The sequence below is a fragment of the Streptopelia decaocto genome, assembly GCF_964273445.1.
Source record: "Streptopelia decaocto genome assembly, contig: HAP1_SCAFFOLD_1360, whole genome shotgun sequence".
Classification (NCBI taxonomy): Eukaryota; Metazoa; Chordata; class Aves; order Columbiformes; family Columbidae; genus Streptopelia; species Streptopelia decaocto.
The window spans coordinates 23,708-38,263 of NW_028115204.1; the positions used below are offsets into that span (position 1 = coordinate 23,708).

Here is a 14,556-nt window from a genome sequence, read left to right on the forward strand (position 1 = left end):
CCAAACCAAATGACCCCCAAACCCAAATGACCCCCAAACCCCAATGACCCCCCAGTGCCCCCCCAAACCCCAAAGACCCCCTCAACCCCAATGACACCCCAGTGACCCCCAAACCAAATGACCCCCCAGTGCCCCCCCAAACCAAATGACCCCCCAAATCCCAATGACCCCCCCAGTGCCCCCCAAACCCAGTGACCCCCAAATCCCAATGACCCCCCCAGTGCCCCCCAAACCCCAAAGACCCCCCCCCCAAACCCAGTGACACCCCAGTGCCCCCCAAACCAAATGACCCCCCAAACCCAATGACCCCCCGCGAGCCCCCCCAGGGTCCCCCCAAATCCCCTAAGACCAATGTCCCCCCAGTGCCCCCCAACCCCAGTGCCCCCCCCAAACCCCAATGCCCCCCCATTATTTTGGGGGGGCTGTCTCACCTGTGCTCCCCCGCAGTGAGGGGGGGCTCTGCGCCCCCCCGGCCAGCAGGGGTGCCGGAAGTTGAAGCCGGGGGAGCTGGGGGGGGGGCACAAGGGGGATCAATGTCGGGGGGGGGGGGGTTCAATGGGGGGGTCCCCCCAAAATCCCCCCCTGCCCCCCCAAACTCACCTGCTCTTGGGGGTCGGGGAGTCGCTGGCAGCCGGAGACTCTGAGTGGGGGGGACACAACACACACATTGGAGGGTGACCCCCCCAATTTGGGGTCCCAGTGACCCCCCCCAGTTCCAAACTGGGCTGCCCAGTAACCCCCCCCCCGACTTATAGTGGGGATCTCAGTGGCCCCCCAAGATCAGAACCCCCCCCAGTGCTCCCTGGGCCCCCCATCCCAGTGCTCCCAGTGTCCACCATCCCAGTGCTCCCAGTTCTCCCAGTTCCCCCATCCCAGTGCTCCCAGTGCCCCCCCATTCCAGTGCTCCAGTGCCCCATTCCAGTTCCCCCATCCCAGTGCTCCCAGTGCTACCCCATCCCAGTGTTCCCATTGTTCCCAGTGCCCCATCCCAGTGTTCCCAGTGCGCCATCCCAGTTCTCCCAGTTCCCCCATCCCAGTGCTCCCAGTGCTACCCCATCCCAGTGTTCCAGTGTTCCCAGTGCCCCATCCCAGTTCTCCCAGTTCCCCCATCCCAGTGTTCCCATTGTTCCCAGTTCCCCATCCCAGTGCTCCCAGTGCCCCCATCCCAGTTCTCCCAGTTCCCCCATCCCAGTGTTCCCATTGTTCCCAGTTCCCCCATCCCAGTTCTCCCAGTTCCCCCATCCCAGTTCTCCCAGTTCCCCCATCCAGTGCTCCCAGTGCTCCCAGTGCCCCATCCCAGTGCTCCCAGTTCCCCCATCCCAGTTCTCCCAGTTCCCCCATCCCAGTGTTCCCATTTCTCCCAGTTCCCCCATCCCATTTCTCCCAGTTCTCCCAGTTCCCCCATCCCGGTGCTCCCAGTGCCCCCACCCAATTCTTCCAGCTCCACCATCCCAGTGTTCCCAGTGCTCCCAGTGCCCCCCAATCCCAGTGCTCCCAGTGCCCCATCCCATTTCTCCAGTTCCCCCCTCCCAGTTCTCCCAGTTCCCTCAGTGCCCCATCCCAGTTCCCCCATCCCAGTGCTCCCCGTGCCCCCCATCCCAGTGCTCCAGTCCTCCCAGTGCCCCCCCATCCCAGTTCTCCCAGTGCCCCATCCCAGTTCCTCCCAGTGTCCCCCATCCCAGTTCTCCCAGTGTCCCCCATCCCAGTTCTCCCAGTGTCCCCATCCCAGTGCTCCCAGTGCTCCCAGTGCCCCCATCCCAGTGCCCCATCCCAGTGCTCCCAGTTCCCCCATCCCAGTGCTCCCACTGCCCCATCCCAGTTCTCCCAGTTCCCCCATCCCAGTTCTCCCAGTGCTCCCAATTCCCCCATCCCATTGCTCCCCATGCCCCCCCATCCAGTGCCCCATCCCAGTGCCCCATCCCAGTGCTCCCAGTGCCCCATCCCAATTCTCCCAGCTCCACCATCCCAGTGTTCCCATTGTTCCCAGTGCCCCATCCCACTGTTCCCAGTGCCCCCCGCATCCCACTGCTCCCAGTTCCCCCATCCCACTGCTCCCAGTTCCCCCATCCCAGTGCTCCCCGTGCCCCCCGATCCCAGTGCCCCATCCCAGTGCTCCCAGTGCCCCATCCCAGTGCTCCCAGTGCCCCCCCATCCCAGTGCTCCCAGTGCCCCCCCATCCCAGTTCTCCCAGTGCCCCATCCCAGTGCTCCCAGTGCCCCATCCCAGTGCTCCCAGTGCCCCATCCCAGTTCTCCCAGTTCCCCCATCGCAGTTCTCCCAGTGTCCCCCATACCAGTGCTCCCAGTGTCCCCCATCCCAGTTCTCCCAGTTCCCCCATCCCAGTTCTCCCAGTGCTCCAATTCCCCCATCCCATTGCTCCCCATGCCCCCCCATCCCAGTGCCCCATCCCAGTGCCCCATCCCAGTGCTCCCAGTGCCCCATCCCAATTCTCCCAGCTCCACCATCCCAGTGTTCCCATTGTTCCCAGTGCCCCATCCCACTGTTCCCAGTGCCCCCCGCATCCCAGTGCCCCCAGTGCCCCATCCCAGTTCTCCTAGTTCCCCATCCCAGTTCTCCCAGTTCCCCCATCCCAGTTCTCCCAGTGTCCCCCATCCCAGTGCTCCCAGTGCCCCCTCCCAATTCTCCCAGCTCCACCATCCATCCCATCGTTCCCAGTGCTCCCAGTGTTCCCAGTGCCCCCAGTGCCCCCTCCCAGTGCTCCCAGTGCCCCCCGTACCTGAGCCCCCCCCCTGGCGGGGCCGCACGAACGGGGTCTCAGCACCTCGAAGCACAGGAACAGCTCGGCCAGGAACGCGCCCACGTTCAGCTGCGCCCGGGGACGGGGACACGGGGACATCGGGGTCACCAGGGGGTCCCCAGGGTCACTCGGTGTCCCCAGGGTAACCTCAGGGTCACCACATGGTCAGCAGAGTCACCCCATGTCCCCAGTGTCACCACAGGGTCACCAGGGTCACCTCATGTCCCCAGTGTCACCACAGGGTCACCCCAGGGTCACTCGGTGTCCCCAGGGTCACCTCAGGGTCACCACATGGTCAGCAGAGTCACCCCATGTCCCCAGTGTCACCACAGGGTCCCCAGGGTCAACCCATGTCCCCAAGGTCACCACAGGGTCACCCCAGGGTCACTCGGTGTCCCCAGGGTCACCTCAGGGTCACCACATGGTCAGCAGAGTCACCCCATGTCCCCAGTGTCACCACAGGGTCACCACAGGGTCCCCAGGGTCAACCCATGTCCCCAAGGTCACCAGGGGGTCCCCAGGGGCACCCCAGGGTCACTCGGTGTCCCCAAGGTCACCTCAGGGTCACCACATGGTCAGCAGAGTCACCCCATGTCCCCAGTGTCACCACAGGGTCACCAGGGTCACCTCATGTCCCCAGTGTCACCACAGGGTCACCCCAGGGTCACTCGGTGTCCCCAAGGTCACCTCAGGGTCACCACATGGTCAGCAGAGTCACCCCATGTCCCCAGTGTCACCACAGGGTCACCAGGGTCACCTCATGTCCCCAGTGTCACCACAGGGTCACCCCAGGGTCACTCGGTGTCCCCAAGGTCACCTCAGGGTCACCACATGGTCAGCAGAGTCACCCCATGTCCTCAAGGTCACCAGGGGTCACCAGGGTCAACCCAGTGTCATCAGGGCCACCCCATGTCCCCAAGGTCACCAGGGGTCACCAGAGTCACCCCATGTCCCCAGTGTCACCACAGGGTCACCAGGGGATCACCCCATTTCCCCAGAGTCATCACAGAGTCACCAGGGTCACCCCATGTCCCCAAGGTCACCAGCGGTCACCAGAGTCACCCCAGTGTCACCAGGGTTGCCCCATGTCCCCAAGGTCACCAGGGGGTCACCAGGGTCACCCCATGTCCCCAAGGTCACCAGGGGGTCGCCAGGGTCACCCCATGTCCCTAAAGTCACCAGGAGGTGGCCAGGGTCACCTCATGTCCCCAAGGTCACCAGGGGTCACCAGGGTCACCCCATGTCCCCAGTGTCACCACAGGGTCACCAGGGTCACCCCATGTCCCCAGAGTCACCCCTGTGTCACTACAGGGTCCCCAGGGTCACCCCATGTCCCCAAGGTCACCAGGGGTCACCGGAGTCACCCCATGTCCCCAGTGTCACCACAGTGTCACCACAGGGTCCCCAGGGTCACCCCATGTCCCCAGTGTCACCACAGGGTCCCCAGGGTCACCCCATGTCCCCAAGGTCACCAGGGGTCACCGGAGTCACCCCATGTCCCCAGAGTCACCCCTGTGTCACCACAGGGTCCCCAGGGTCACCCCATGTCCCCAAGGTCACCAGGGGTCACCGGAGTCACCCCATGTCCCCAGAGTCACCCCTGTGTCACTACAGGGTCCCCAGGGTCACCCCATGTCCCCAAGGTCACCAGGGGGTCACCAGAGTCACCCCATGTCCCCAGTGTCACCACAGGGTCACCAGGGTCACCCCATGTCCCCAGTGTCCCCCCATGTCCCCACTGCATCACCCCATGTCACCAGAGTCACCCCATGTCCCCACTGTGTCCCCCCATGTCCCCAGTGTCGCCCCATGTCCCCACTATGACCTTATGTCCTCAGTGTCCCCCATGTCCCCCCCATCCCCACTATGTCTGCCCATGTCCCCAGTGTCCCCCCATGTCTCCAGCGTCACCCCAGTGTCACCAGGGCCACCCCATGTCCCCAAGCTCACCAGGGGGTCACCCCATGTCCCCAGTGCCCCCCACACCCCCAGTGTCACCTCGTGTCCCCATCCCCCCGTGTCCCCCCATGTCACTGTGTCCCCATCCCCCCGTGTCCCCCATGTCCCCCAATGTCCCCCCCAATGTCCCCCACGGTACCTTTAAGGCGGGGGGCATGTAGAGCAGGTCCTCCAACGCCAGGGGGCAGCGCGTCCCCAGGTGCCGCTGCCCGAAGTCCCGCACCAGCCCCAGGTTGTGCAGCCGCTGGGCCAGCGAGAGCGGCTCTGACAGCGCCACCTCTGGCCGGGAGGACCATTGGGGAGACAGAGAGGACCACGGGGCGGGGACAGGGGTGCGGGGGATGACACGGGAGGACCACGGGGGACACAGGACACACGGGGGGGACACAGGGGACACGGGGGACACAGAGGGGACACGGGAGGACCACGGGGGACACAGGGGACAGGGGAGGACCATGTGGGACACAGGGGACACGGGGGGGACACAGGGGACACGGGAGGACCACGGAGGACACAGGGGACACGGGAGGACCACGGGGGGGACACAGGGGACACGGGCGGACCACGGGGACACAGGGGACAGGGGAGGACCATGTGGGACACAGGACACACGGGGGGACCACGGGGGGACAGGGGACACGGGAGGACCACGGGGGACACAGGACACACGGGGGGACACAGGACACACGGGGGGACCACGGGGGGACACAGGGGACATGGGAGGACCACAGGGACACAGGGGACACGGGGGGACCACGGGGGACACAGGACACACGGGGGGAACCACGGGGGGACAGGGGAGGATCACGGGGGACACGGGAGGATCATGGGGGGACACAGAGGACAGGGGAGGACCACGGGGACACAGGGGACACGGGGGGTGGGAAACATGGGGGTCACGGTCACCCCACAGCACCCCAGGGAGAGGGACCCCCCCGCAAAAAAAGAGACCCGAACACCCACCAGGCTTGTGCCCCCCACCCCCCCCGCCATGGCACCCTCCCCAGCCCTGGGACCCCCCCAATCAGCCCCACTCTGTGCCCCCTCCCACACCATAAACCCCTATGTGACCCCCGTGTGCACCCCCCACCCCATAACCCCCCATGTGCCCCCCACCCCATAACCCCCCATGTGCCCCCCACAGACCCCCCTTGTTCCCCCACAGACCCCTCATGTGCCCCCCCATAGACCCCCATGTGCCCCCCTTCACCCCAAGTGCCCCCCTAGACCCCATGTGCCCCCCCTCACCCCAAGTGCCCCCCAATAGACCCCATGTGTCCCTCTCATGTGCCACCCCTCAGCCCATGTCCCCCCCCATAGCCCGCCCATGTGCCCCCCATAACCCTCCCTTGTGTCCCCCATAGACCCCCATGTCCCCCCCCATGTGCCCCCCCTCACCCCATATGCCCCCCATGTGTCCCTCATAGACCCCATGTTCCCCCATAGACCCCCATGTCTCTCCATAGGCCCCCATGTGCCCCCCCATAAACCCCCATGTCTCTCCATAGACCCCCATGTGCCCCCCCCATAAACCCCCATGTTCCCTCTCCATAGACCCCCATGTCCCCCCCATGTGCCCCCCCATAGACCCCCTTGTTCCCCCCATAGACCCTCATGTCTCCCCATAGACCCCTCATGTGCCCCCCCATAGACCCCCATGTGCCCCCCCTCACCTCATGTGCCCCCCCATAACCCCCCCATGTCCCCCCCCACAACCCCCCTTGTGTCCCCATAGACCCCCATGTCCCCCCACCATGTGCACCCCCACCCCATATGCCCCCCCATGTGCCCCCCCATAAACCCCCATATGCCCCCCCGCATAGACCCCCATGTGCCCCCCATGTGCCCCCCATAGACCCCCATGTCCCCCCCCATGTGCCCCCCATAGACCCCCTTGTTCCCCCCATAGACCCCCATGTCTCCCCATAGACCCCCATGTGCCCCCCCATGTGCCCCCCATAGAACCCCATGTGCCCCCCCCTCACCCTATGTGCCCCCCCAAAGACCCCCATGTGCCCCCCTCACCCCAAGTGCCCCCATAGACCCCATGTGCCCCCCATAACCCCCCTTGTGTCCCCCATAGACCCCCATGTCCCCCCATGTGCCCCCCCTCACCCCATGTGCCCCCCATAGACCCCATGTCCCCCCCCCCATGTGCCCCCCCTCACCCCATATGCCCCCCCCCCCATAGACCCCCATGTGCCCCCCCCGCACCCTCAATCCTCAGGGCCTGGGGGCAATAATAGTGGATGGCGGCCGCCAGGGCCCCCCCGCTGGCCAAATCCTGCAGTGCCAGCACGGGGGGGGGCCCGGGGGGGGCCCGGGGGGCGGCCGCGTCCTTCCGGTACCGGATCTGGGGGGGGCACAGGGGGTCAGCACCCCCAAAACCCCCCAAACTCCCCTAAAATGGTTACATGCGTGGGGGGGGGGGCACCCCCATAATGGGGGGGGGGGTCATGCAAATGGGGGGGACACACAGATGCTCCTGCAAACACCCCCCCCCAATATTATCCCCCCCCCCCACTATTACCCCCCCCACAATGGATCCGAGGGGGGGGCACTGAACATAATGGGGGGGCACAGGTGTGGCCCCCCCCCCCCAAAATGTGGCACCCAATGAAACAGAGGAGGCACAAAGTGATTTCCCCCCCCCATAAGACAGGGTGCTCATGCACCCCAATATAATGGGGGGGCACCCCCAAATAAGTGGGTGCCCAAGCGATTGGGGGGGCACCCCAAATTAACCCGGGGGGGGGTCCTTATATATCATGGGGGGGGGGGGGGCACCAATATTTCCCCCCCCTAATTATCCCTTTGAGGGGGGGGGCATCCCTATATATGATGGGGGGGGGCACCAATATTCCCCCCCCCCAAATAAACCACCCCTAGGGGGCCTATTTGGTGTGTGTGTGTGTCTCCTTTTATTTGGGGGGGGGGGGGGGGTAATTGATGCCCCCCCAATTTATTTTGGGGGGGTCTACTTGGTCATCCTCATTTATTTTGGGGGGGGTGGTTTATTTGATGCCCCATTTATTTATTGCGGGGGGGGCATTTATTTTTGGAGGGTGCCAATTACTGCCCCCCCCCCCCCCCCTTTATTGCAGGGCTCTATTTCCTTTGGGGGGGTCCCACATTTATTTGGGGGTCAATTGGTGCCCCCCATTTATTTTCCAGGTGGTATCAACTTGCTGCCCTCTCCAATTTACTTTGGAGCGTCCCACATTTATTTTGGGGGGGTGGTTTATTTGATGCCCCATTTATTTATTGGGGGGGGGCATTTATTTTTGGAGGGTGTCAATCACTGCCCCCCCCCCCCCAATTTATTGTAGGGCTCTATTTCCTTGGGGGGGTCCCACATTTATTTGGGGCTCAATTGGTGCCCCCCATTTATTTTCCAGGTGGTATCAACTTGCTGCCCTCTCCAATTTACTTTGGAGCGTCCCACATTTATTTTTGGGGGGGTGGGTTATTTGGTGCCCCATTTAATTATTGGGGGGGGGGGCGCCATTTATCTTTGGGGGGGTGTCAATTACTGCCCCCCCCCCCCCCAATTTATTGCAGGGCTCTATTTCCTTTGGGGGGGCTCCCACATTTATTTGGGGCTCAATTGGTGCCCCCCATTGATTTTCCAGGTGGTATCTCCTTGCTGCCCCCTCCAATTTACTTTGGAGCGTCCCACATCTATTTTGGGGGGGTGGTTTATTTGGTGCCCCATTTACTTATTGAGGGGGGGGGCGCCATTTATCTTTGGGGGGGTGTCAGTTACTGCCCCCCCCAATTTATTGCAGGGCTCTATTTCCTTTGGGGGGGCTCCCACATTTATTTGGGGTCAATTGGTGCCCCCCATTGATTTTCCAGGTGGTATCTCCTTGCTGCCCTCTCCAATTTACTTTGGAGCGTCCCGCATTTATTTTGGGGGGGTGGTTTGATGCCCCATTTATTTATTGCGGGGTGGCCCATTTATTTTTGGGGGGGTTCAATGACTCAATTCAACCCTGGCGGGGGGGCACCAATATCTCCAGCAAATAAACCACCCCTTATTATTTTTGGGGGGGGGGGGGTCGCACTTTGGGGGGTGTCCCTGGGGTTTGGGGTGTCGGGGTGGGGGGTCAGTGGGTGCCCCCCCCCGCGGGGGGGTCCATACGTTACCACGGGTGGTTTATTCCCCGACTCCTTCAAGCAGAAGGCGATGGCGTGCTGCGGCAGAGAGAGCGTCAGCGGGGGGGGGGCACGGGGGGGGGGGGGGCACCGTGGGGACCCCCCCCCGGGGGCAACATGCGGGAAAACCAAAGGGGGGGGGTCCCAATATTTTATATAATTATTTTAATTTGCACCCCCCCCCCAATATAATTTAATTCAGGGGGACCCTATTTTGTGCCCCCCCCTCAATATATCGGGGGGGGGATGTTATATGGTGCCCGCCCCCCATTTATTTTTTGGGGGGTGGGGTCTACTTGGTCCCACTCATTTTTTGGAGGGGGGTCTATTTGGTGCCCCCCCCCCCAATTTAATTTTGGGGAGGGGGTATTTAGTGCCCCCCCCCTTTATTTTTGGGGGGTATTTGGTGTCCCCCCCCCAATTTAATTTGGGGAGGGGGTATTTAGTGCCCCCCCCCTTTATTTTTGGGGGGTATTTGGTGTCCCCCCCCCAGTTTATTTTTTGGGGGTATTTAGTGCCCCCCAATTTATTTTGGGGGGGCGGTATATGGTGCCTCATAGATTTATTTAATGCCCCCCCCCCCAATTTATTATTGGGGGGGTATTTAGTGCCCCCCCCAATTTATTGGAAGAGTTAGTGCCCCCCCCATTTATTTTTAGGGGGGTTATTTGGTGTCCCCCCCCATTTATTATTGGGGGGGTATTTAGTGCCCCCCCAATTTATATTTGGGGGGTATTTGGTGCCCCCCCAATTTATTTTTGGGGGGTTATGATGTCCCCCCAATTTATTGGGGGAGTTATTTAGTGCCCCCCCCCCCCCCCATTTATTTGGGGGGGGGGTATTTAGTACTTTTTGTGGGGGTTATTTGGTGCCCCCCCCCCCCAATTTACATTTGGGGGGGTATTTGGTGCCCCCCCATTTCTTTTTAGGGGGGTTCTCCCCATTTCTTTTTAGGGGGGTTCTATGGTGCCCCCCCATTTATTTTCCAGGTGGTATCTCCTTCCTCCCCCCCCCCCAATTTCCTTCAGGGGGTCCCCCCCATTTGTTTCTTGGGGGGGGGTCATTTGGTGCCCTCCCCAATTTATTGCAGGGCTCTATTACCTTTCCCTTTATTTGGGGATGGGGGGGGGCATTTGGGCCCCCCCTAATTTTTTTTTTTGGGGGGGGTGTCTATTGGGTGCCCCCATTATTTATTGGGGGGGTTCATTTGATGCCCCCCTTTATTTTGGGGGTGTCCCATGTGTGTCCCCCCCATTACATGCCCCCCCCATTTCGTGCCCCCCCCCCCCCCATGCAATTTCATGCCCCCCCCCCAGTTCGACGCAGATGAGACAGAAGGGGGGGGGGGGAATTAAGGATGCTGGGGGTGTCCCCCCCCCACCCCCAATTTGGGGGGGCTTGACCCCCCCATACCCACATTTATTATTTGGGGGGGGGGGGGGTTTGATGACCCCCTCAATTTATTTTTGGGGGGGGGGGTTATGGTGTCCCCCCCAATTTATTGGCTGAGTTATTTAGTGCCCCCCCCATTTCTTTTGGTGCCCCCCCAAATTACTTTGGGGGGGTTTATTTGCTGCCCCCCCCACTTTATTTTTGGGGGGGGGGGGGGTGTTTATGGTGTCCCCCCCAATTTATTGGCTGAGTTATTTAGTGCCCCCCCCATTTCTTTTGGTGCCCCCCCAATTATTTTGGGGGGGGTTATTTGCTGCCCCCCCCCAATTTATTTTGGGGGGGGGTTATATGATACCATCCCAATTTATTTGGGGGGGGGGCTACAAGCAATATCCCCCCCCCATAGATTTTGGGGGGGGGGGGGTCCTCCACAACCACCCCACCCCCATTTTTGGGGTGTCCCCACCCCTTTTTTTTTGGGGGGGGGGGCATTTGGGGGGGCATTCTGGGGGGTTCCATTTTTGGGGGGGTCCCCATTTTGGGGGGACCCCATTTTTTGGGGGGGGGGCATTGGGGGGGGGGAGGGGGGCAGCACCCCAGCATCCTTCATCCTGAAATAGGGAGTGGGGGGGGGGGGACCATGCTTAGCAAGCTGGGGGGGCCACAAGCAGCACCCCAAGAATTCGGGGGGGGGTCAAGCAGGGAGGGGGGAGTTTTGGGGTGCAGGGGGGGGGGGTTAAGTTGGGGGGGGTCACATTAATTTTGGGGGGGGGGGGGTAAAGAAAAGCGCCCACTTACAGGAACCAACTTCCAGTACCAGCGGGTGGGACACTGAGCAGAGGAGACAAAGAGGCGGATCAGAGGCAAAAGGGGGGGGCCCCCAAAAAAGGGGGGGGTCCCCAAAACCATGGGGGGGTCCCCATAATAGTGGGGGGTCCCCAAAACCATGGGGTGGGGTCCCAAAGATATGGGGGGGGTCCCAAGAGCGAGGGGTGAAGCAGAAAGATGGGGGGGGGGGGTAAAGGTGAAGCTGCAGTAACTTGGGGGGGCCCCAAATGATCCCCCCAAAATGACACACCCCCCCAAATTAATGAGACCCCCCCCAAATTAATGAGCCCCTCCCCATGGGGTCCCCAAGATAAGGGGGAGTTGCCCAAAACCATAGGGGGGTCCCCAAAACTATGGGGGGTACCCAATATGTGGGGGGGTCCCCAAAATATGGGGGGGTCCCCAAGATGTGGGGGGGATCCCCTAAACCATGGGGGGCGGTCGCCATGATACAGGGGGGTCCCCAATCTATGGGCACGGTCCCCAAAACCATGAGGGTGTCCCCAAAATATGGGGGACCCCAATATATGGGGGAGTCCCCAAAACCATGGGGGGGGGGGCAGAAGATATGGGGGGGTCACCAAAATATGGGGGGGTCCCTAAAATATGGGGGGGTCCCCAAAACCATGAGGGGCCCCCAAAATATGGGGGGGTTCCCAAGATGTGGGGGGGTCCCCAAAACCATGGGGGGGCGGTCCCCAAGATACAGGGGGGTCCCCAAAACCATGAGGGGGGGTCCCCAAAATATGGGGGGACCCCAATATATAGGGGTCCCCAAAACCATGGAGGGTCCAAAATATATGGGGGGGTCCCCAAGATATGGGGGGGTGCCCAAAACCATGGGGGGGGGTCCTCAAGATGTGGGGGGGTCCCCAAGATATGGGGGTCCCCAAAACCATGGGGGGTCATCAAGATATGGGGGAGGGGCCCAAAGCGATGGGGGGGGTCCCTAATATATGGGGGTCCCCAAAACCGTGGAGGGTCCAAAATATATGGGGGGGTCCCAAAAACCATGGGAGGGTCCTCAAGATGTGGGGGGGGTCCCCAAGATGTGGGGGGGTCCCCAAAACCATGAGGGGGGTCCCAAATATATGGGGGGGTCCCCAAGATATGGGGGGTACTCAAGATATGGGGGGGGGTGCCCAAAAACATGGGGGGGGTCCCCAAAAACCATGGGAGGGTCCTCAAGATGTGGGGGGGGGGTCCCCAAGATGTGGGGGGGTCCCCAAAACCATGAGGGGGGTCCCAAATATATGGGGGGGGTCCCCAAGATATGGGGGGGTCCCCAAGATATGGGGGGGGTTGCCCAAAAACATGGGGGGGGTCCCCAAAAACCATGGGAGGGTCCTCAAGATGTGGGGGGGGGGTCCCCAAGATGTGGGGGGGTCCCCAAGATGTGGGGGTCCCCAAAACCATGAGGGGGGTCCCAAATATATGGGGGGGTCCCCAAGATATGGGGGGGTCCCCAAGATATGGGGGGGTTGCCCAAGACCATGGGGGGTCCCCAAGATGTGGGGGGGGGTCCCCAAAAACAAGGGGGGGGTCTCCTCAAGATGTGGGGGAGGTTGCAAAGTATGGGGGGGGGTCTCAAAGATATGGGGGGGTCCCAAAGATATTGGGGGGGGGTCCAAGAGCAGGGGGTGAAGCAGAAATATGGGGGGGGGGGGTAAAGGTGAAGCAGCAGCAACTTGGGGGGGGGGGGTCCCCAACTGATCCCCCCACTAAACCATTAGCGACGCTCTTACTCAATTAACGACCCCCCTAATTAATTAACCCCCCCATTAACGACCCCCCCGCGGTGCTGAACCTTGTGGGCGCAGGCGGGGGGGCGGCAGGTCCATCTTGGGGGGGGGTCCCCTCTATTTCGCTGCTTTCCTGGAGTTTGCGGTTGACCTGTAGGAAAATAATGGGGGGGTCAGGGAATATTGGGGTGTCCCCCCCCCCCAATAATAAACCCCCCCCCCGTGTGTTTCTTACCGTGTCCAACCAGCAAAGGATCTTCTGCTCCCAGGAGGGGGGGCCGGGGGGGGCGCCCGGGGGGGGGCCCAGCCCCCGCGTGGCCTCGGTGACAAAAGCCGCCATCAGGGAGTCGATGAGGGCCAGGTGGGCGCCCTGGGGGGGGCGGGGGGGTCAGGGGGGTTTGGGGGGGTCAGGGGGGGTCTTGGGGGGTTTGGGGGTTCAGGGGGTGTCCTGGGTGGGGGGGGCAGGGGGTGTCCAGGGGGGTCAGGGGGGCCCTGGGGGAGGGGCGGGAGGGTCAAGGGGGGGTTTGGGGGGGTCAGGGGGTGCCCTGGGGGGGGGCAGGGGGTGTCTGGGGGGGGGTTGGGGGGGTCTTGGGGGGTTTGGGGGTTCAGGGGGTGTCCTGGGTGGGGGGGGCAGGGGGTGTCCAGGGGGTTCAGGGGGGCCCTGGGGGAGGGGCGGGAGGGTCAAGGGGGGGTTTGGGGGGGTCAGGGGGTGCCCTGGGGGGGGGGCAGGGGGTGTCTGGGGGGGGGTTGGGGGGGTCTTGGCAGGTTTGGGGCTCAGGGGGTGTCCTGGGGGGGTGTCCTGGGGGGGGGGAGGGGTTAGGGGGTGTCCGGGGGGGTTTGGGGGTGGGGGGGTCAGGGGGGCCCTGGGGGGTCATGGGGTGTCCAGGGTGGGGGGGGTCAGGGGGTGTCTTGGGGGGGCGGGGGGGTCAGGGAGGTTTGGGGGGTCAGGGGGTGTCCGGGGGGGTCCTGGGGGGGGCGGGGGGGTCAAGGGGGGTTTGGGGGGGTCTTGGGGAGTTTGGGGGTCAGGGGGTGTCCTGGGGTGGGGGGGGGCGGGGGGGTCAGGGGGGTTTGGGGGGGTGGGGGGTCAGGCGGTGGAGGTTTGGGGGGGTCCTGGGGGGGTTTGGGGGTCAGGGGGTGTCCTGGGGTAGGGGGGGGGCGGGGGGGTCAGGGGGGTGTTGGGGGGGTGGGGGGTCAGGGGGTGTCCTGGGGGGGGAGGTTTGGGGGGGTCCTGGGGGGGTTTGGGGGTCAGGGGGTGTCCTGGGGTGGGGGGGGGCGGGGGGGTCAGGGGGTTTTGGGGGGTTTGGGGGGTGTTGGGGGGGTGGGGGGTCAGGGGGTGTCCTGGGGGGGGAGGTTTGGGGGGGTCCTGGGGGGGTTTGGGGGTCTGGGGGTGTCCTGGGGGGGTGTCCTGGGGGGGGGTCAGGGGGTGTCCTGGGGAGTTTGGGGGTTCAGGGGGGCCCTGGGCGGGGGGTAAGGGGGGTTTGGGGGCTCAGGGGGTGCCCTGGGGGGTCAGGGAGTGACTTGGGGGGGTGGGGGTCGGGGAGGTTTGGGGGTCAGGGGGGCCCTAGGGGGTCATGGGGTGTCCAGGGTGGGGGGGGTCAGGGGGGTTTGGGGGGGGTTGGAGGGGTCTTGGGGGACTTGGGGGGTCAGGGGGGCCTTGGGGGGGTGGGGGGTCAGGGGGGTTTGGGGGGGTCCTGGGGGGGTTGGGGGGCTCAGGGTTTGG

At 63.3% G+C, this 14,556-nt stretch overlaps 1 protein-coding gene across 1 annotated transcript in view; it reads right to left on the bottom strand.

Moving 5' to 3' along the window:
* LOC309452870 (calmodulin-regulated spectrin-associated protein 3-like) overlaps window positions 1–13,206 on the bottom strand; it is a gene marked incomplete at its 5' end in the record, with an annotated part of 34,205 nt that extends 20,999 nt beyond the window's left edge. The window contains 8 exon segments of the mRNA XM_082077530.1: window positions 2,737–2,769; window positions 2,772–2,826; window positions 4,856–5,022; window positions 6,931–7,069; window positions 8,866–8,913; window positions 11,065–11,097; window positions 12,892–12,987; window positions 13,072–13,206. Of these exon segments, the coding sequence (XP_081933656.1) occupies window positions 2,737–2,769; window positions 2,772–2,826; window positions 4,856–5,022; window positions 6,931–7,069; window positions 8,866–8,913; window positions 11,065–11,097; window positions 12,892–12,987; window positions 13,072–13,206 (706 nt within the window).
* Between the last annotated feature and the right edge of the window lie 1,350 nt (window positions 13,207–14,556).